A 22,290-nucleotide genomic window follows, 5' to 3' on the forward strand; every position below is an offset into this window, starting at 1 on the left:
CATGACTGCTGCCGGCAGTGCGTTCCATGCACCCACTACTCTCCGTGTGAAATACTTACCCCTGACATCCCCTCGGTACCTGTTTCCAAGCACCTTAAAATTATGCCCCTTCGTGTTAGCCATTTCAGCCCTGGGGAAAAAGCCTCTGGCTATCAACACGATCGATGCCTCTCATCATCTTATACACCTCTATCAGGTCACCTCTTATCCTCTGTCGCTCCAAGGAGAAAAGGCCGAGTTCACTCAACCTATTCTAATAAGGTATGCCCTCCAATCCAGGCAACATCCTTGTAAATCTCCTCTGCACTCCCTCTGTAGTATCCACATCCTTCCTGTAGTGAGGTGACCAGATCTGAACACACTTCTAAACATTAAAAATATTTGGCAAGTTTGGGGTATGGCTTAGCCATCTGCCAAGGAATGGAGCAACAGTCAAATTGCTGAAGAGTTCAGTGGTTGAGCAACATCTGTAGGAGAGCTGGTACAGGGTTTTGACCTGAAACATCAATGTTCCTTCCATCCCACACGTGCTGAGTTCTTCCAGCAGATTGCCTGTTGCTCCAGATTTCAGCATCTGCTGTCTCTTTTGTCTCCATTTAGAAATGGAGATCTGCAGAATGGAGGTTTGGGGGTTGGGGGTTGGGGGTGGCACGGTGACATAACAGTTTGTGCAACACTACTACAGCACCAGTGACTTGGGAGGAATTTATACATTCTCCCTGTTACTCTTAGATAGGCACATGGATGAAAGAAAAACAGAGGGCTATGTGGGAGGGAAGGGTTAGATTGATCTTACAGTAAATTAAATGTACTATGTTCTATACTTCCTCACTGCTGGTATCTTTTGTTCTTTAGAATCTTGGCAAAAGTATGTCTAGTCAAGATTTCATAACTAACTTGGAAGGGATGAATGATGGGAAGGATTTTCCAAAAGACTTTCTTAAGGTAACAATTTAGATTACTTTTTTCTTCCTGACCTGCTGCGTTCCTCCAGCAGTTTGCTGCTTGCTCCAGATTCCAGCATCTGGTCTCCTGTGTTGTAAACTGCTTGCTCACTGGCTGTCTCTGCTGAACTTTCAAATAATCCTCTATTTCTGCTTTCCAGGGTCTGTACCATTCAATAAAAAGTAAGAAGCTCGAATGGGCCGTGTAAGTACCTAACAAAAAGCCCCAGAAACTGGAGCTATCTATTTCATAAAGCAAGTTATCTTGTCCAATTGGATACATGGAGAAAGTCAAAAGAGGGATATCATGTCTATACAGAAACTGTTGAAAGAAATTAGGTTTATACAGACTCCTGTGAAGATTATCAGATCCATGCAGTAGTAGGGTCATGAGAGCTGGACAGTCACTCCACTGGCAAAATACATCAGATCACTACAGAACTGATCCATACAGGAACTAGCAAGGAAATTCAGTTTCATAGAGAACGTAGTGAGGGGTATCAGGTCCATGTACCTGTAGAGCCCAGATTGGAACGTCAGATCTTCACCCAGCTCAGTGAGGAACGTCAGGTGTAGATGGTGTCAGACATCAGATTTATGCAGAACTCAGGCATGAGTCTTTAGCCTACAGCGAATCTTGTAAGAGAAATCAAGTTGATATAAAAGGTGTTTGAGTCTTAATCCAGTGAAAGCCATAAGGAGATTAGGATAGGAGATCAGGTTTATACAGAACCAATCTAGGTAGGGACATGCGGATTAGTACAATCCAACAAATACTGTAATTATGCAGTTAATTAATGTGGTAACGAATGAGTTCCATTTTTACAAGTCCATAAGTAGACTTTGTCCATAAATTGGAAAATACATAAGAATCACTCAATATGGTAACTGTACCTTCACAGTATAGTAAAGAATGGCACCAAAACACATAAGATTGATAAGAAAGAACACTTACTAAAAATGGAGGGGGGGGGGAACTAATGGTGCTGTTCATAGTAATGAATGGTACATCAAACTTTTGAATTTAGTGTAGCTGTGTCTATAATCTGGCATTCTTAATCTGAGGATGGCTTGTAACATGTTCTCAGAGCAACTGATTATGATGCCATCCTGATGGATCAAGTAGTAACAGATTGCATTAGCTATTATTAAAATATTCATCATACAGAACCAGATCAGATTAAAATCCATCTTCTTTTTCATTAATTATTCAAGAGATGAAGAAGAGCTGCAGAAATCCATCATGCCAACGTCAGAAGATACTATTAACATAACAGGTGCGACAGACAAAGGCAGCCCCTTCCTGGAAGTCCCACAAGATCACAAAGCTCCAACCTACAAGCAAGGATTTCTCAGCCGCAAGTTCCACGCGGACACCGATGGCAAAAAAAGTTAGTGACTTTTCCCTTTCACTGTTCCAGTTGGAAGAATCCCAGCACTGTCCACTACTATAGAAAGAGAAACAGAGGGAGAAGTAAGGAAGGACCTTGAGTTAACATTATAACTATAGTGCATTGAAGTGATCGTCCATGTTTCCTGCTCATGTCCCAAGGTTAGAATTGAACCCACCACCTCTGAGTCAGAGTCAATGTGTAACACTTCATGGCTGTGAGAAAGGAGGATGAAAACAACAGAAATCTCAAGCTTTGTGGAGGTTAAGAAAGGGGATTAATTTGCACAAACGTTCTACATAATGGAGGAAATTGTAAGCAGTTGTCAGAGACCAAAATGAGACAAGGGCCAGAGAGTAAGAACAATATACACTTTGCTATAAATAGCACCAAAGTACGGTGTAGTTGTCATTGTATAGATGAGGTATAACATACTATTGAGTTGGGTTAAATAACAAGTCATTCAGCCAGAGGGTGCTGAATCTGTGGAACTCATTGCCGTAGATAGTTGTGGAATCTAAGTCATTGGGTATATCTAAATTAGAGGTTGATAGGTTCTTGATTAGTAAGGGCATCAAATGTTACGGGGTGAAGGCAGGAGAATGGGGTTGAGAGGGTTAATAAATCACCCATGATTGAATGACAGCGCATACCCGAAGGGCTGAATTCAACTCCTATGTCTTATGGGTAAGCAGTTTTCAGAGACCAAAATTGGACAAGAGGCAGAGAGGTAAGAGTTATCAACATGTTGCTATAAATAGCATCAAAGTACAGTGTAGTTATCATAGTGTAGGTGAGGTGAGGTGAGGGTTGGATCAAATTACGATAGAAATTTAAACATCACATGATAGATTTACCTCATGCAAGCATGCCACCTCTATTCCTATATAATTATCTGCCCCGGGTCTTCTACAGAAACATTTGCTATCAGCAACAATTTGAAAGCTGCTTCTCCCAATTTGAAAACTGTCACTGCAGATGGCCAAACAAATTCACCTCCAAGGCCTCAAAGCTGCTGCCATGGCAACAAGCACATAGCAATGGCCTACAAGTTACAGCGGAAGGATGTGGGTTCATGGGTGGTTGTATGCACAGTGATAGCTTGTTCTGCTCAGGGAGAGTGCAGTCAGAAAGTAATTCCTTGCACGAACTTAGAGATCAATGTGACACAGCACTGTATGAGAGAGGTTGTAAAATTTTAAGGGTACAAGGCAAAATGTTTAAGGGGGACATGAGGGGGAACTTCTTCACTCAGAGGGTGGTGAGAGTGTGGAACGAGCTGCCAGTGGAAGTGGTAGATACAGGTTCGATTTCGACATTTAAGAGGAGTTTAGATAAGTACATGGTTGGGGAGGGGCATAAAGCGCTATGGTCCGGGTGTGGGTTGATGCACCAGGCAGAATGGCAGTTTGGTGTGGACTAGACGGGCCAAAGGGCCTGTCAGTGTGCTCTATGACTCTATTTATAAGATGATGATCTGGAGAAAGTGTTAAATGGACTTTCCAATGATATACATTTAGAATTACTTGTAGGAATCAAAAGAAGGGAGTGGAATCTTTTTTGTAAAAGTAATCAAATCATGTCACTAACTTATGACCTTTTAGATTCAGATTATTTCATTAAATGGAAGCACAGAAATCTTTCAGCCCTTTAAATTTGCTCCATCTTCCCATATGACTAGGGGATTGGGACCACTACTCCTCACATTGTCAATGATTTAGATAAACGAATTGATGGCTTTTTGTGGCAAAGTTTGTGGAAGGTACGAAGATAGGTGGAGGGGTAGGCAGTGCTGAGGAATCAATGCGATTGCAGCAGGTCTTAGACAAGTTGGAAGAATGGGCAAGAAAGTGGCAGATGGAAAGCAGCTTTAGGAAATGTATGATAATGCATTTTGGTAAAAGGAACAATAGTGCAGACTATTATCTAAATGGGGAGAAGGTTCGAACATCAGTGATGCAAAGGGACTTAGGAGTCTTCATGCAAGACTCCCAGAAGGTTAATTTACAGGTTGAGTCTGTGGTAAAGAAAGCAAATGTAATGTTGCCATTTATTTCAAGGGAAATAAAAGATAAAAGCAAATAGAGGATGCTGAGGTTTTATAAGACACTAGTCAGGCCGCACTTGGAGTATTGTCAACAGTTTTGGGCCCCATATCTCAGAAAAGATCTGTTGTCATTGAAGAGTCCAGAGGAGGTTCACAAGGATGATTCTGGCGATGAAGGGGTTAACATATGAGGAGCGTTTGGGAGCTTTGGGTCTGTATTCACTAGAATTTAGAAGAATGCGGGGGGGATCTCATTGAAACTTACCAAATGTTGAAAGGACTAAATAAGGTGGATGCGGAGAGGATATTTCTTATGGTAGGGGTATCCAGAACTAGAGGGCACAGCCTCAAAATTAAGGGGTGACTTTTTAGAACAGATGTAAGGAGGAAGTTTGTTAGCCAGAGAGTGGTGAATCTGTAGAATGCTCTGCCACAGACTGCAGTAGAGGCCAAGTCCGTGGGTATATTTAATGCAGAAGTTAATAGTTTCCTGATTGGTCAGGGCATCAAAGGATATGGTTAGAAGGAAGGTGTATGGGGTTGAGAGGAACCTAGGATCAGCCATGCTGGAATGGCAGTGCTGATTTGATGGGCTGAATGGCCTAATTCTGCTCCTATGTCTTATGGTCTTATGATACATCGGCTTCAGAGATCTTTGCCCACATCCTTTAGTGTTCCATTATTCTCCAATTGTTTCAACTTCAATCACCATGATACACAATGAGCTGAAATCTGTCATACAACGCTCTCATTTCTGAGGTAGCCCAACACTTAAAGAAAAGGGTTACATTTTGATCTATCAGTCAACGAGAAGACATACCATTAAAAAATAGGAACTGCGGCATCACCTTCTAAGTGGAGAGGCTTTTGAGTTCCTGAGATCCCAAGAGCAACGCCATCTGGAGTTTAGCTGTCTGGCGCTTATGGTCAGTAATGGTGATAAGATCAAGGGGGAAGTTCTAGACAAAGACTGATACAACCAAGAGCTCAGCAGCGGAGCTGGTGGCAGATGATGACACATCACAACGGCAGTGAAGGCTGCAGCAATGAAGGGTCCCCAGCTGTCCTGCAATCCACCTTGTTCTTATCTCTTGGGTTACTTGTAACAGTGTCCAGGATAGTAAATGCCCCCAGAATGCAGGGCAATCCTATAGGACATAGGAAACCCTGGGCAATCATCTATTACATATTGCATATTTGCATACAACATGCCTAATTTTATCCAAAAAAATTGCATTTTTCACTGCATTGGTGGTGTTCATCTGAAAATTTGCTTGGGGATCTCCATATACAATAATGTGAGAACATGTAAGGATCATTGGGCAGGTGTAGTGGCATCAAATAATTTATATGTTTTGATGTCATCGACAGAATTCTTCCTTGCAGCATAAGACCTATCAAAGTCAAGCAGATTGTAACTGGATGGCTGAATGCTCTGTACATTAATGTTACTTCCAAGGATCTTCACCTTGCATGTGCCTGTGCAGGAGAATCCGAGATGTCCATCTCACGAGACGGCACTATAGTGTAGTGGGTGGCGTAATGCTACTACAGCACCAGTGACCACCGATCAGGGGTCAATTTAATTCCCGCCATTGTCTGTAAGCAGTTTGCATATTCTCTGTGTGGCCACGTGGGATCCCTCCCACATTCCAGATATGGGTTAGTGAGTTCTGGGCGTGCTATGTTGGTGCCAGAAGTGCTGGCAACTAAGCACACAAACGACATTTCACTGTGTTTCAATGTACATGTGACAAATAAAGCTAATCTTTTATCCATTAACTTCCAGACTGCATCTCCCCAAATCACACCTCTTGTGGTTTTCCCCTGTCACTGCCACTTCTGCCTCACCCATCGCCACTACAATATCCCCAAGCTTTCAATCACCCTTCCTCAGAGGCCAACTGAATGCTTTCATTAATGCTACCATAGCCGAGGAAGCCGAGGGAGGACGTCTCTGTGCTCAACACTGAGCCTCAGCTCTCATTTGTGAAAGAATTGTATAGCCACAGGATCTACATAAAACTGTGTGAGGTCAGATTCCAGATTCAGATTCAGATTTCATGTTCATTATTTATCGTACGTACGTGGAAACATACAGTGAAATACATCATTTGCGTCAACAACTAACACAATCTAAGGATGTGCCGGAGGCAGCCTGCAAGTGCCACTACACGTTCCAGTCCCACATAGCACGCCCACAGTGCTCAGCAGGACAACACTGAACACAACAGAGACCTAAAGAGAAGCACAGTTTTAACATAGAAAACCTACAGCACAATACAGGCCCTTCGGCCCACAAAGCTGTGCCGAACATGTCCTTACCTTAGAAATTAACTAGGATTACCCATAGCCCTATGGTTTTCTAAGCTCCATGTACCTATCCAGAAGTCTCTTAAAAGACCCTGTCGTATGCATCTCCACCACTGTCACTGGCAGCCCATTCCACGCACTTACCACTCTTTGCGTAAAAAAACTTACCCCTGACATCTCCTCTGCACCTACTTCCAAGCACCTTAAAACTGTGCCCTCTCATGCTAGCCATTTCAGCCCCGGGAAAAAGCCTCTGACTATCCACATGATCAATGCCTCTTAGCATCTTGTACACCTCTATCAGGTCACCTCTCATCCTCCGTCGCTCCAAGGAGAAAAGGCTGAGTTCACTCAATCTATTCTCATAAGGCATGCTCCCCAATCCAGGCAACATCCTTGTAAATCTCCTCTGCACCCTTTCTATGGTTTCCACATCCTTCCTGTAGTGAGGTGACCAGAACTGAGCACAGTACTCCAAGTGGGGTCTGACCAGGGTCCTATATAGCTGCAACATTACCTCTCGGCTCCTAAACTCAATCCCACGATTGATGAAGGTCTCTATTTCATGTTCTCTATTTCAGTAAAATTGGCCTCAGTGATGCAGGTTATTTCTAATTCTTGCTTTCCTGTGATCCGCAGCACCCTGGGGAAAGAGAAGCTGGAAAACTTTTTATGCTGTATTAAAGGGAACAATCATCTACTTGCTGAAGGTAATCTCTCAAATCAGGCCTTAAACAACTCTCAAACTGCTTTTCAGCCTGTAGCGTTGATATTTCTGTTTTTAATATTCTAACTAAGTTCAATTCATAAACTCAAGATATCCTGCATATGCTGGAAATCCAGAGCAACACACACACAATACTGGAGGAACTCAGCAGGTCAGGCAGCATCTATGGAAATGAATAAACAGTTGATATTTCGGGCCAAGACTCTTCATCAGTACACACACTCAGAGGCCACTTTATTAGGTACACCTGTACACCTGGCCGTTAATGCAAATATCTAATCAGCCAATCATGTGGCAGCAACTCAATGCATAAGAGCATGCTGACATGGTCAAGAGGTTCAGTTGTTGTTCAGACCAGACATCAGAATGGGGAAGAAATGTGATCTAAGTGACTTTGATTGTGGAATGAGTTGAGTGTTGAGTGTCTCAGAAACTGCTGATCTGCTGGGAACTCCATGCAAAACAGCCTTTAGTGTCTGCAGCGAATGGTGCAAAACACAAAAAAAAATCCAGTGAACAGCAGTTCTGTGGGCAAAAAATGCTTTGCTAATAAGAGAGGTCAGAGGAGAACCAAACTGGTTCAAGCTGACAGAATGGGGATAATAACTCAAATAACCATGTGTTACAACAATGGTGTGCAGAAGAGCATCTCTGAATACATAATGCATCAAATATTGAAGTGGATAGGCTACACCGTACCAGAATACCATAAACATACACCCAGTGGCCACTTTATTAGGTGCAGGAGGCGTCTAATAAAGTGGCCACTGGGTATAAGTTCAATTCACCATTTACTCATAACTCAACTCATTTCTCCTCAGAGTTTCATCTATGGAATTCTTCATCTTCTCTCACCACATTCCGAAAAGAGGAGTAAAACTGCATTCAAAGTGTGATGGTTTGGAAAAGAAAAGTCTCCTTCTATTCTATTCAAAAAAACATGAAATACAGAATTCAATTGCAAGTTGTTAACATTTCTGAATTGTTAGATATGAATTATACCAAGTACATCTAAGTTTTCAGATTTAGTACTAGATCACTTCTGAGGTGACCTGACCAGTTCTGACTGCAAATCTCCTACGGGAAAAGAAATCAGCCTCGGTCAAATGACAGAGCAGAGCAGAATTGATTGGCCAAATGGCCTAATTTTACCCCTATATCTTTAAGGTCATGGTAAAAATAACAAAATGGGAACACTGTCCCTCTATGCCAGCTTTTCTTTCTACGAATCTACAAGGATATTAATAATCATTCCCTAATATACTCTATTATGTCAATGGAGCTTTGATCCAGATTTTAACTGAGGTCTAATTACAACTTGCAGACCCAGAAAGGCTGCAGATGCTGATGGTCTCAACCCAAAACATCAACTGTCCATTTCCCTGTATAGACTGATCCACCGTGTTCCTCCAGCATTTTGTGTGATGCTACAATTTGGCAGGGGTAGGTTTGCATCTGCTTTTAAGCCAATAGGTGCCACTTTAGCAATTCTAAAACGTTTAATGGGCGTAGGGAATGAGAACATTGAACTATCTGGCCAGTCATGAGCCCAATCAGACTGAATATGTTCGTCTCTAGTGGTCAAAGTTGGACATTTCCTATTTTTGCTGCCCTATGTGAAATACGGAGCCTTCGGTACTGGAGCATTCTGTTAGCACCACCTAGTGTCCTTTCATTGAACTACAGATAAAGAGTGAAGAAAAATTTAGGAATATATTGTAACTCAGAAGCTCTTCAACAAATTTGAAGCCCAGGAATGGAAAAGCCTACAGAAAGTGGTCTGTGTAGCCCAGTCCATCACAAGCAAAGTCCTCCCCACCATTGAGCCCATTCTCATGGAGCGCTGCCACAAGAAAGCAACATCCCTCATCAAGGACCTCAGCCACCCAGGTCACACTCCCGTCACCCTACGACCATCGGGCAGGAGGTACAAATGTTTTGGGTCCCACACCACGAGGTTCAGGAACAATTATTACCCTACAACCATCAACCTTCGGATAACTTCACTCACCTCATTCTGAACTGATTTCCCAACCTACAGACTCACCGTCAAGGACTCGACAACTCATGTTCTCAGTATTATTTATTTTGATTTGTGCCATGTGTCTTCTTTTGCACATTGGTTGTTTGTCAATCTTTTTTTTATAAACTCTATTGTATTTCTTTATTTTCCTGTGAGTGCCTGCAAGAAAATGAATCTCAAGGTAGTATCTGATCACATATACGTACATTGATAATTAATTTACTTCGATTTTGATTGTACTAAACTTCACACAGTGTTGGATCATTGGGAAGTGCTGACAGACCTCTACCCTTCTTCCATTATTATTTTTAATTCAACAGTAAGTGCAATATATTTTAATATCATATTTCAGAAATGAAGCTGAATCAGTGGTAATATTTGTGGGAGTTTTTAAACTGAACCAGATGGCATTCGGGAGATACGTACTATAGATCTTATACATGCTAGATCCCATGTTACTAACACAATTTTGTAGTCCACTTAAACTAATCTACAGTGAACATTGCAAAATAATAGAACAAAATAGTACTATTTTGAACCATATTTTCTCCAAGAGTTTTAATATACCTCCTTTTTCACAAGGGAATTTAAGCACCAAATAATTCTAAAACAATGAAACACAAAATCTGAAGGCATGGTCAATGAGATAATGATAAAGTTCAAAGTAAATTTATTATCAAAGTACATATATGTTACCACTTACTACCTTGGGATTCATTTTCTTGCAAGCATTTACAGTAAAAAAATACAATAAGATTTTACAAAAAAAACTATAGATAAATAGACAAAGACCAATATGCAAAAGAAGACAAACTGTGCAAGTAAAATTATTATTGGAAACACTAGTTATAAAAAGTCCTTGAAAGTGAGCCTAGGTCATAGAATGAGTCAGAGTAGGGGTGACTGAAGTTATCGGTTCAGGAATCTGATGGTTGTAGGGTAATAGCTGTTCTTGAACCTGACTGTGTGAGACCTATGGCTTCTGCACCTCCTACCCAATAGTAGTAGTGAGAAGAGAGCATGGCCTGGATGGTAGCGATCCTTAATGATGGATGCTGCTTTCTTGTGGCAGCACTCCATTTAAATGTGTTCAATGGTGGGATGGGCTTTGCCTGTGATGAAGTAGTCTGTATCCACCAATCTATTGACCTTTCCATTCCTGGGCTTCAAACTTACTAAAACTCATTACTGTAGTTTTCTCAAGGACACTATGTGGTGCCTACAGAATGTTCCAGTACTGAAGGCTATGTACTTCACATTGGGCAGACCCTTCTCAGTCTGAAACTTTGACTCTTTGTTCCTCTCCATAGATGTTGCCTGAACAGGGGTTCCCAAACATTTTTGGGCCCCTAGTTGTGAATCCCTGCTCTAGAATAACAATAAATCTCACTGATCCAGTGGGGCAACCAGAGATCAGATAGGATCTGGCCACTCTGAAAGTATGTTGAGGAATGCCAGCTAACTCTAGAAAAGCTGTAAAATTAAACCAGTAAAGGAGATCCTGGGTTTTAAAGCTAATCCTTAAAACTACGTCAACCCACATTGCAATATTTCTTTGTCAGTAAGTGTGAGTTGATAAAATCTAAAGTTGCATCTACCTTGGTTCTGTTGTCAAGGTGTTCTTATCTACTCTCAGTCCTAGTAACAAAATGAAATGCATTATTACATTACTCTTGCCAGGATGAGTACAGGCCTGACAAGCAGTCATCAGAGGAGGCGATCAGCATTCACCACTCACTGGCAATCAAAGCTGCTGAATATAACAAGCGCCCTCATGTTTTCCGTCTGCAGACAGCTGACTGGCGAATCTTCCTGTTCCAGGCTCAGTAAGTATCATATCAGTTTTGCTGTGACAAAAACACTGAGTGAATCCTAGTACCTTCGACACTCCTCTCCCAGAGCGCCTCTCAGTTATTATTAATTATTGTGGAAATAAACTCCAATAGGTCTAAGTATCCAAAGTGAATTCAAATGTGCAGCTTAATCGTTGAATAGTTTTGGTTTTCGTGCTTAAATATTAGCTTTATTTGTTACATGTGACATCAAAATATCGAAACATACAGTGAAATGAAAAAGGATCTAATGCTTTCCCAACGTATATGATGAAATGTATATAGTGAAATATGTTGTTTACGTCAACGCCCACCGCGGTCTGAATATGTGCTGGAGGCAATCCACAAATGTTGCCACACCTCCAGCGCCAACATAGCATACCCACAATTAACTAATCTTTACTAACTGGTTCAAACTTCAAAGTAAATTTATTATCAAAGTACATATATGTATTTACATATACATTATGTTGGGTGGCATGGTAGCGTAATGGTTAGCACAATGCTTTACAGTACAGGCGACCTGGGTTCAATTCCCGCCACTGCCTATTTGTACGTTCTCCCTGTGACAGCATGGGTTTCCTCCGGCTGCTCTGGTTTCCTCCCACAGTCCAAAGACTTACCGGTTGGTAGGTTAATTGGTCATTGAAAAATGTCCTGTGATTAGGCTATGATTAAATTAGGGGATTACTGAGTGACACAACTCAAAGGGCCAGAAGAGGCTATTCCACGCTGTATCTCAATAAAAAAAAATTAAAAGATACAACCCTGAGATTTATTTTCTTGTGGATATTCACAATAAATAGAAAAATGCAATAAAATCAATGAAAGATTGCACCCAACAGATGGATAGATGTGCAAAAGACAATAAATTGTGCAAATACAAAAGATATGTAGATAAAATGATAGATATATAGATAAATAACTAAGTAAATAAGCAAGCAATAAATGTTGAGAATATGAGATGAAGAATCTTTGGAAGTGGGTCCATAAGTTGTGGGAACAGTTCAGTGACGGGGTGAGTGAAGTTATCCCCTCTGATTCAAGAGCCTGATGTCTAAAGGGTAATAACAGCTCCTGAACCTGGTGGTAGCATTACCTACAGGTTAGTCTGTTACAGTAATTGGTCACATGGGTGTAATTGGGTGGTATGGGCTCATTGGGCCAGAAGGGCCTTTCACCGTACTGTATCTCTAAAACAAAGTGGGAGTAAATTGGAGCATCTGGAGGAATCCCACACAATCACAGGGAGAACGTACAAACTCCTTATAAACAATGGCGGGAATTGAACAACTCTCTGGCACTGTAAGGCGTTACAGTAGTTACTGTGCTGCCATACCACCCCCTTTATGAATCCTTATGACCAAGAAGGAGATCATTTTGACTCATCGAGTGATACTGTTCCACAACTTATTTTGTCCTGTAACCTATTCTCTCCACGTTCCCTTCATCTACTCCCAGGTTGTCAGAATCAGGTTTATTATCACTGGCATATGTCGTGAGACTTGTTCTGTGGCAGCAGTACAGTGCCATACATAAGATGTACTATAATTTGGTTTCCTCCCGCACTCCAACCAGTTGGTAGGTTAGTTGGTCACATGGGTGTAACTGGACTCATTGGGCCGAAACAGCCTGTTACTGTGCTGTACCTCTAATTTTTTAAAAAATAAAACATTATAAGGATCTTCTGGACAAGTATGGGGTGTTGCACTTTTGTAAGTCAAATGTATCCTGAAAGTATACAGTAAATTGCTGGATCCTTGGGAGCATTGATGTACAGAGGATTCATGGGGTATAAATCCATAGTTTCCTGGAACTGGCAACACAAATGGATATAGCGTACTGTATAGTTACCTTTATTTGTCGGGATACTAACTATATAAGTTGGCAAAATATGTTGCATCTATGTAAAACTTTTGTAGTATTGTGTGTAGCTCAGGTTTATGGTTACCAGCGACCGGGGTTGAATTCCTGCTGCTGTCCGTAAGGAGTTTGTATGTTCTCCCCGTGCCTATGTTGTTTTCCTCCAAGTGCTCCAGTTTCCTCCCACAGTCCAAAGACGTACTGGTTGGTAGGTTAATTGGTCATTGTAGATTGTCCTGTGATTAGGCTAGCATTGCTGGGCAGCGCAGCTTGAAACTATTTCAAGCTGTATCTCAATAAATAAGTTGTAGGAGGGATGTGGAAGGTCTAAGAGAGGTACACCAGGATGTTCATGGATTAGAGAGTATTAGCTATAAGGAGAGGTTAGACAAACTTGGATCGCTTTCTGTGGAGTGTAGGAGAAGGAGGGGTTATAAATATTTAAAATTATGGTAAGGTAGAGAGTAAGAGTCCTTTCCTTGGGTGGAAATGTCAGATACAGAAGAACATGGATTTAAAGTGAGAGGGGAAAAGTTTAAGGATATTTGCACTGAAGTATTTTATATAAAGAGTGGTGGGTGTCTGGAACATACTGCCAAGGGAAGTGGTGGAATCAGATATGATCGAAGCATTTAATTGTCATTTGGGTATGTGTAGACCCAAGGGATTGTCTTAAGTTAGCATCAAGGACGACATAGATATTGTGGGCCGAAGGGCCTGTCCATGTGATGTACTGTTCTGTTCTTTCAAACTAATAAACTCCTCGGTTAGTCATGATGAATCAGTTTTCAGAAGAAGTTTTATTTCTCAGTGAAATTAATAATCACTAAGAATTAATGAGTATTTCTTTATATATTTTATCATTGTTTATAAACCACCAAAACTATTGATTTTATTTTCCAATTAACCTTAGCTATCTATCCTCATAACTATGAAACTCGGCTTTTCACAACTATAAATGTTAAAGTGTAGTTTTAGGCATGGGTGTGTTACTCTTAAGTTCAAGGTAAAATTCTATCTAACTGTGAGCACTTACTGTGAAATTATTCATTAATCATATTGCAAAATATTTGAAATAACAACCTCACTGGTTGATTCAAACACATTTTAGGAGATGATCCTGAATGCTTTCTATAAAATTAGTAATTCCATCACCCAGAGTTTACAGCAGGAGTTAATGCCTGCTAAGAGAAGAATTATGGAAACTATGAGTATTGATTTCCAGAGATGATATCAACGAGCATTTCCCATCTCTGGAAAACACAAGCCAGGGTGTTGTTCATTATGAACTCTATTATAATGCATAAGCACAATATTTCAAGACATGCTTGGAGCAAATTGTGGACGTTCTGAGTAAGTCGTACCACCAGATTTACAGTTTCCTTCAGGCCTGAAATTTTCCTTGAAAGTGATTATATTTCAATTACTGAAAGTACTTCAATAATAACACTGCCTTTCTGTCGTCCCCAATAGAAGTGCCGAACAGATGTATTCCTGGATCACCCGCATCAATCTCGTGGCTGCTATGTTTTCCTCACCGCCATTCCCAGCAGCTATTGGATCAAAGAGGAAGTTCAGTCGTCCAATTTACCCAGCCACTGCCTCTAAACAGTCAGAGGTACAGTCCTGTATGCATTGATATAATTTAGTTTTAGTGTATTATTACTACCAAAGTGTTTGTTTCCTAAGAAAATAGTAAAATATCAAAATATAGTTCTCTGAGATCTTGTAATAGCTGGTGGCAAAGTGGAGCTACTTCTCTACCAAAGGAGGTGTAAGGCGCTCCTTCCCTCCGCTAGCCTGCAGGTCACCCTTGGGCAAGATGTAGCACCTGCTTAGCCTCCCCACTGATGAGGGTCATGTGAAGCCAGTGAAGCAGGTGGTGGATGGTCGTATGAGCAGCTTGGTGCATATCACTGCGACTATTAACGCAGGCAGACAATCAGTGAAGAGTATTGGTAATGGTTGGGGTCACCTGTCTTGTAAAGACACTGTGCAAAAGAAGGCAATGGCAAACCACTTCTGTAGAAACATTTGCCAAGAACAATCTTGGTCATGGATAGAGAAAAGAATAAGCTGATAGAAGACCATGATGACAATGTGGCACATATTGAAGATGATGATTGGGTGACATTGCTCACAGACACAAAAACGTTCACTTTCCCAACTTCCTTTAATTACCATACTCTCCATAAAATAAAATTACATATTCTGTGCTTTGGTTTTTCCATCTCTCTTACTTTCCGAAGCCTACAAGTTGCTTTTGATGCTTTCTATAAATTGGTATACCTTTGACCCTCAATTATTTATTTTAAGTTTGTCTCCTTTAGCTTGTTATTTATGTGTGATTCATCTGTAGATTTTATCCTTATCTTCATAATTATCATGTGCTATGCGTGTTACGTGCTTTACACCCTGGTTCGAAGAAACATTGTCCTGTTTCTATATACATTATATGGTTATATACATGTACATAGTTAAATGACAACTTTGACTTGACTTTAGGCGGGGTGAAAGTTATACATAATGTTCTTGCCAATACTTACCCTCCAACCACAGTTAGTAAATAAAATGAATACCTTGTTTCTACTTATGGTTATTTGGATTTAAGATGATAAACTCACTACTTTGCATAATTCTTCTAAAAGAGATTAGCTTTATTTGTCACATGTACTGCTACTCTACTGTCCTAATGCTTCCGTATCACTCTACTGCAACTTTGCTTAATTTTGTTTATGTTGTCAGGGTAGAGCTAGAGAAATCATGAGGAATTGCGTATTGCAGGGGTGAACACAATTCCAAGCAACCTCCATGTCATTGGGTTCCTAAAAAAAAATAGTGGTCTGTATTGTTACGTGAAGTTGTGTCATTTGTACACTTATGAAGAAGTGCAAGTTCAATCAATTTTACATTTTGTGTTTTGTTACTTTTTCTTCTACAAATAAATTCTGTAAAGATAAAGTCTATTCGGATTCTCAAATTTTCAGCTAGTGACTTGTAAGAGCAAATTTCTGTTATTCAAGCAGGTATAACATGGGGGTTGCCCTTACTGGGATGATACAGAAGTCAGAATCCTCCAAACATCTATGTTTTTCTGCTTATAAAAATTGAAGATTACAAATCAGTTCAAGGACTCTGAAAGCTGAATTTTGTTCAAGTTCAAAGTACATTTTATTGTACACATAAATTATACAAACCTTGAGATTCTTCTGCTTAACAGAAGACAAGAAACCCAAAAGAACCCAACTACACCCAATGCACAGAGAGTGAGAAAAAGAAAAAAAATCAGATCAAATCATGCAAACAATAAAGCAAGTGTCAGCATTCAGAACAAAATTGAGCGCATGAAACTGAAGCCAAGAGCAGGCAAAATGGGTCCATAGTCCATCACACAGAGGCCTGCAAAGCTCACAGTCACTAAGCCCACATTTTGTGTAGTATGAATGAGATGTACGTACATTAACAATAAATTTAATTTGATGGACTGAAGCAAAAATTAGAGGAACCCTTTTCTACCTTGATTACTCATTGCCCATTATGCCACTGGCATTTACGGCAGCAATGAAGGTCCTCCATCTCTGTCTGTCCATACTGTCACACACGTATATAGAAGAATTCTTCATTGCTGTTTCTATAACAATCTTTTTTAACAGTCTGGGTTGTTAGCCCTGAGCTGAACTTGGAGGACCAGTGGACCACTTTAGTCTGGCCTCTACCCTTTGACTTGTTTTATATGAGTGACCCTACCAAGAGCCAAAGCACAAGTACCTCTCTCTAGCCAACATAGCTCTGTGAGTTGTTGAGGCATGTAAGCCTCCAAACCCTACATAAAGGTTATGGTTCTCTTGGAGGTTCTACTTTGATTAGGGCAAATAAAAGAAAGAAAGATTCATATAATATCTTTCATGTTCTTTACAGAACATCCCTGAGCACTTTACTGTTAATGATGTATTATTGAAGAGTTGTTAAAGGGTAATCTACAAAAGACAACTCACAGAAAATTCCCAAAAATTAAAAAGTGGTAACTATTTACAAGGATGTTTCTGGGACCTCAGGACCTGAGTTACAGAGAAAGCTTGAATAGGTTAGGATTTTATTCCCTGGAGCATAGCAGGATGAGGGAAGATTAGATTGAAGTGCACAAAATTATGAGGGGGAAAGATAGGGTAAATGAAAGCAGGCTTTTTCCACTGGGGTAGGGTGAGACTAGAACTGGAGGTCATAGGTTAAGGGTGAAAGGTGAAATATTTAAGGGGAACTAGAGGGAGAAGCTTCTTCACTCAGAGGGCGGTGAGAGTGTGGGACAAGCTGCCAGCATAAGTGGTGGATGCAGATTTGATTTCAACATTTAAAAGAAGTTTGGATAAGTACTTGGATGGGAGGGGTATGGAGGTCTGTGGTCTGAGTGCAGGTTGATGGGACAAGGCAGAGTAACAGTTTGGCATGGACCAGATGGGCCAAAGGGCCTAATTCTGTGCTGTAATGCTGCATGATTATGACTAAATAGTCTGTGTTGTCAGGTACAATAGCAATGATTAAGAGGAATTTAAATGGGCAGGGGAGGGAGGGATATAGACCAGGCACAAACAAATGACATTAATTGAAATTGGCATCATAGTCAGCACGGATATCGTGGGATGAGGGGCCTGTTATTGTGCTGTGTAATCAGAAGCAGGTTTATTATCACCAGCCTATGTCGTGAAATTTGTTGTAAATAAATAGTTCAATTAAATAAGTAATGCAAAAAAAAAGGAATAACAAAATAAAAAAGTATTGAGGTAGTGTTCATGGGTGCAATGCCCATTCAGAAATCAGATGGCAGAGGGGAAGAAGCTGTTCCTGAATCACTGAGTGTGTGTCTTCAGGCTTCTGTACCTCCTTCCTGACGGTAGCAATGAGAGCAGGACCTATCCTGGATGATGGGGGCTCTTAATGATGGATGTCGCCTTTTTGAGGCATCGCTCCTTGAAGATATGGAAAAGTTAAAGGTATAGAAAGGTTCTTGAAGATACAGAAAGGTTAATTTCTAAGACAGAGAGGTAAAGTTAAACTGCACTGCACTTTCTCTGTGCCTGCTACTCTATCTTGTGCATTTTGTTTATTTTTCCTTTTGTACTGCCTCAATGTATGGTATGATCTATCTAGATGGCCTGCAAACTGTATCTTGGTACATGTGACAATAATATATTAATAACCAAAGGCACTTACAGTCACTGAGTTGAATAAGGATGCATATTTTAGATTGGGTACAAATAGCAGGGGAGCACGACGGGGCAGAAGGCTACCTTCTAAATAAGACACCTGCTAGTGGGCTTCAATTAACCTAATGCTCCAATCTCTTGACATCTCTACAATAAACTTCATGCTTTGTTTCAGGAGGCACAGCTTGAATCCCATGATTCCATGTTGCAGTCGATTTTAGACGATCTTGATGATCATCAACTGAATGTTCCCGACAAGAAGAGCAAAGCAAAGGAGTTTGAAGAGTACAAGTTGAAGCAGGAGTATTTTGAATACGAGGTACAAAGTTCAAAGTACATTTATTATCACAGTATATATACTATATACCGGCCAGTGGTGCAGTGGCATCCGCACCGGACTTTAAGGCGAGTGGTTCGAATCCATCTGGCTCCTTGCACGCTTTCCGTCCATGCTGGGTTGAGCAACGAGCTAGCAACTCAGACTCATAAAAAAAACAGACAAAAATGCTAAAGAAATAGCAGTGTTGCCACCCAATAGGCCACAAAGCATGGAAAGGAACAACAACAATTTATACTATATACAACTTTGAGATGTGTCTCCTTACAGGCAGCCACAAAACTCAGTAGAATGCATTAAATAAAGAAACCCGTCAGACACCTAACGTGCAGGGGGAAAAAAACAAGTCGCGCAAACAATAGAGGTAAACAAATAGCATTCAGAACTGAAGATCACAAAAGTGAGTTTGCAGCCACGAAGCCGATCTTGGAGCCTGACGGTTGCAGGCCACAGCCTCTGGTCAGCACAGAGATGAGTAAACCTCCTGAGCAGTAAACTGAACACCAGCCTGTCCCTCTCCTCCGGCCCTGGCACCCTGACCTTTCCAATCTGGCCTGGTACTTAAATCAGCCAAACCTCAGCTCGTTCCTTGCTCTCGGGCTCGGACTCCACCACTTTGATTTAAAAATACTGTATACATAGCAGATCTTTGATTTGCCAAATGTGTTTATACTAATGAAGGTGACTTGCTAAAGCTGCCATAATCTTCACACCTTCCGGAGAGATAACCCAGATTGTGTAGGATCGTGTGATCTCCCAGAGGAAGGTCATACATTTAGTGCCAGTGTTCTAGGTTCTGAGCAGTTGAATACTGATTTTCCAAATTTAAATCTCCTTTTTTTGAAATTTAACTAATGAACTCCAGGAATTGACCCCTTTAAATGTAAGCACTGTGCTTGAAAGCTAGAGCAACACATACAAAATGCTGGAGGAGCTCAGCAGGTAAGGCAGAATCTATGGAGGGGAATAAGCTGTCGACATTTTTGGCTGAGACCCTTCTTCCGGATTGGAAAGGAAGGGGGAAGAAGCCAGGATAAGAAGGTGGTGGGGAGGGGGGAGAGGATGAAGTGAGAAGCCAGAAGGTGCTAGGTGGAAAATGTAAAAGGCTTTAGAATATGGAATCTGAAAGAAGAGGAGAGTGGGCCATGCGAGAAAGTGAATGAGGAGGGGAACCAGAGGGAAGAGATAAGCAAGTGAAGAGAAGAGAAAGGGTAAGAGAGGAGCCAGATTGGAGAATGGAAAAAGGGACTAATTACTGGAAGTTGGAGAAATCTACGTTCATGCCATCAGGAATATGTGTTGCTTCTCCAACCTGAGACTGCCCTCATTGTGGCAGTAGAGGAGGGCATGGACCGACATGCCGGAATGGGGTTGGAGAGTGGAATTAAAATGGTTGGGCACTGGGAAATCCACCCTGTTGCAGACAAAGCGAAGGTGTTTGATGAAGTGGTACACCAATCTACAATGAGTAATTGTAGAGGAGATCATACAGTAAACACTGGATACAGTAGCTGAACCTGACAGACTTGAATGCTGGCACACCAGTGTTCTGAAATAGCAATGCACAAACTTAGGTAGTACAGTATGTGCCAGTAGAGTCGGGTGAAGATGAACTGAGAGGAGAGAGTATTTCATTCACTGCACCAAACAGTCCATGTTGTCACTTTATGATTTTTTAAAGATTATTATAATTTGGCTAGAGTATATAAAAATAGAAAATTAGCTTTTTTAAAGTAATTAAAAGTAAATAAATTTAGAACACATAAAGTGGGACACAATTGAATAGGAAGCAATAATTCTGAAAAGTTATGCAGATTCTCAGGAAGAAACCCCATCTCAACATCAGCAAATTCTGAATTTCCAGAATGATGCTTGGTTTTGATATTATTAGAGCTGTGAAAGGAGAGACTAAACAACCAAAAGACCCAACCACTAACCACAACCACCACTTACTGTTGCCCATAATGCTCCAGAATATATGGATCCCAGATTGGCCTCTACAGTCACCTGAGAACCCATCCATAGACAACATGCTCAATTCGCGTGATCACAATACTACTGTGCTAATTTATGAAAGGTATTAACTAACTAAAGTAGCAATTTTCTTCACAATAATAACAGTGATTTCAAGAAAACTATTTGATTGTTTAATACTGAGAGAAGGGAAAGTCCAAAGAAATGGAGAGACTAGTATGGAAAGTAACTAAAATGAATTATGAGGTGCTTTTTGATAGCAGGGAAATAGCCTTGTTAGTGAAACTAGCTTAGGGTTTACAGTTGGTATAGCTTTGTATCCGAAACATCAGCAGCATAGTAGAAGAAAAAAAACATTTGGGTACAATTTAATAGAAAAAGTGGAAGTGAAAGTGAAGCTAAATCTAGTGATGGAGACTGATGGAAGCTGCGTGTAAAAAAAGTATTTAAGGACAGGGATGCAGAGAAGTCTGTTGTTAGAGAAACGGCAGAACTATTGCATTAGAGAAGTCTAAATTTGAAGTATCATATAAAATTCTAAGAGGGAAGTACAGGATTAAGACTAAACCCACTTCTCCAGATGCCAGTCCCGAATCTTGTATTTACACAACATCAACTACTTTCTAAATGCATTGACAGCTTCAGTCTTTGGTGCCCTTTTAAGAAAGAAGCTTTAGTCCCAACCACAGTTTGGGAGTATTTTCTTTCCTCAACTTCATTCCATTCAAACAGAGATCATGGATTAAAAGTGAAAGGTGGGAAGTTTAAGGGGAACACAAGAGGAAACTTTTTCACTCAGAGGGTTGTTAGAATATAGAATGAGCTGCTATTGTAAGTGGTGCACGTGAGCTTGATTTCAACAGTTAAGACAAGTTTGGATAGGTACATGGATAGTAGTGGTATGGAGGGCTATGGGCCTGGTGTAGGCAGTTTAAATGGTTTCAGCATGGATTAGATGGGCTGAAGGGCCTGCTTCTATGCTGTGCTTCTCTGTGAAGCTACTCCTCCTAATTATTATCTTAAATAAGACCATAAGACATAGGAGCAGAAATTTGGCCATTTGCCCATCAAGTCTGCTCTGCTATTTGGTCATGGCTGATTTATTTTCCCTCTTAACCTTATTCTCCTGCCTTCGCTCCATAACCTTTGATACTCTGACTAATCAAGAACCTATTAACCTCTGCTTTTAGTACCCCCAATGATGTGGCCTCCACACTGTCTGTAAGGAGTTTGTACTCTCTCCCTGTGACTGCGTGGGTTTCCTCCGAGTGCTCTGGTTTCCTCCCACATTCCAAAGATGTAAGGTTAAGGTTAGTAGGTTATGGGTACGCTATGTTGGTGCCAGCAGTATGGCACCACTTGCAAGCTGCCCAGCACATTCCCCGTACTGCACTGGTCATTGACACAAACTACAAATTTCACTGTATGTTTCAATATATATGTGACAACAAAAGCTAATCTTTAACCATTTAAGAAAGGGTGATGAATGTTAATTTAATCATTGCTGGAGGATTCAGGGAGATGAATGAGAATTGTAGAGAGGAAAAAAATGTGCTGGGGAAAAATAAGTTGGCAGATACCGAACATAGTTATGTAAAGGAGAATGCTAGAAATACTCAGCTGATCAGGTAGCATCAG

The 22,290-nt window shown here is 40.8% G+C and overlaps 1 protein-coding gene across 2 annotated transcripts in view; it reads left to right on the top strand.

Moving 5' to 3' along the window:
- LOC140201891 (PH and SEC7 domain-containing protein 3-like) overlaps window positions 1-22,290 on the top strand; it is an 85,599-nt gene that overhangs the window by 55,792 nt on the left and 7,517 nt on the right. For both annotated transcript variants that reach the window (XM_072266657.1, XM_072266658.1), the window contains 7 exons: window positions 856-945; window positions 1,106-1,149; window positions 2,160-2,335; window positions 7,335-7,405; window positions 11,126-11,271; window positions 14,614-14,758; window positions 18,517-18,660. In XM_072266657.1, the coding sequence (XP_072122758.1) occupies window positions 856-945; window positions 1,106-1,149; window positions 2,160-2,335; window positions 7,335-7,405; window positions 11,126-11,271; window positions 14,614-14,758; window positions 18,517-18,660 (816 nt within the window). The remainder of the gene's footprint in view (window positions 1-855; window positions 946-1,105; window positions 1,150-2,159; window positions 2,336-7,334; window positions 7,406-11,125; window positions 11,272-14,613; window positions 14,759-18,516; window positions 18,661-22,290) is intronic.

Source organism: Mobula birostris, chromosome 8 (assembly GCF_030028105.1).
Source record: "Mobula birostris isolate sMobBir1 chromosome 8, sMobBir1.hap1, whole genome shotgun sequence".
NCBI classification, from domain to species: Eukaryota; Metazoa; Chordata; class Chondrichthyes; order Myliobatiformes; family Myliobatidae; genus Mobula; species Mobula birostris.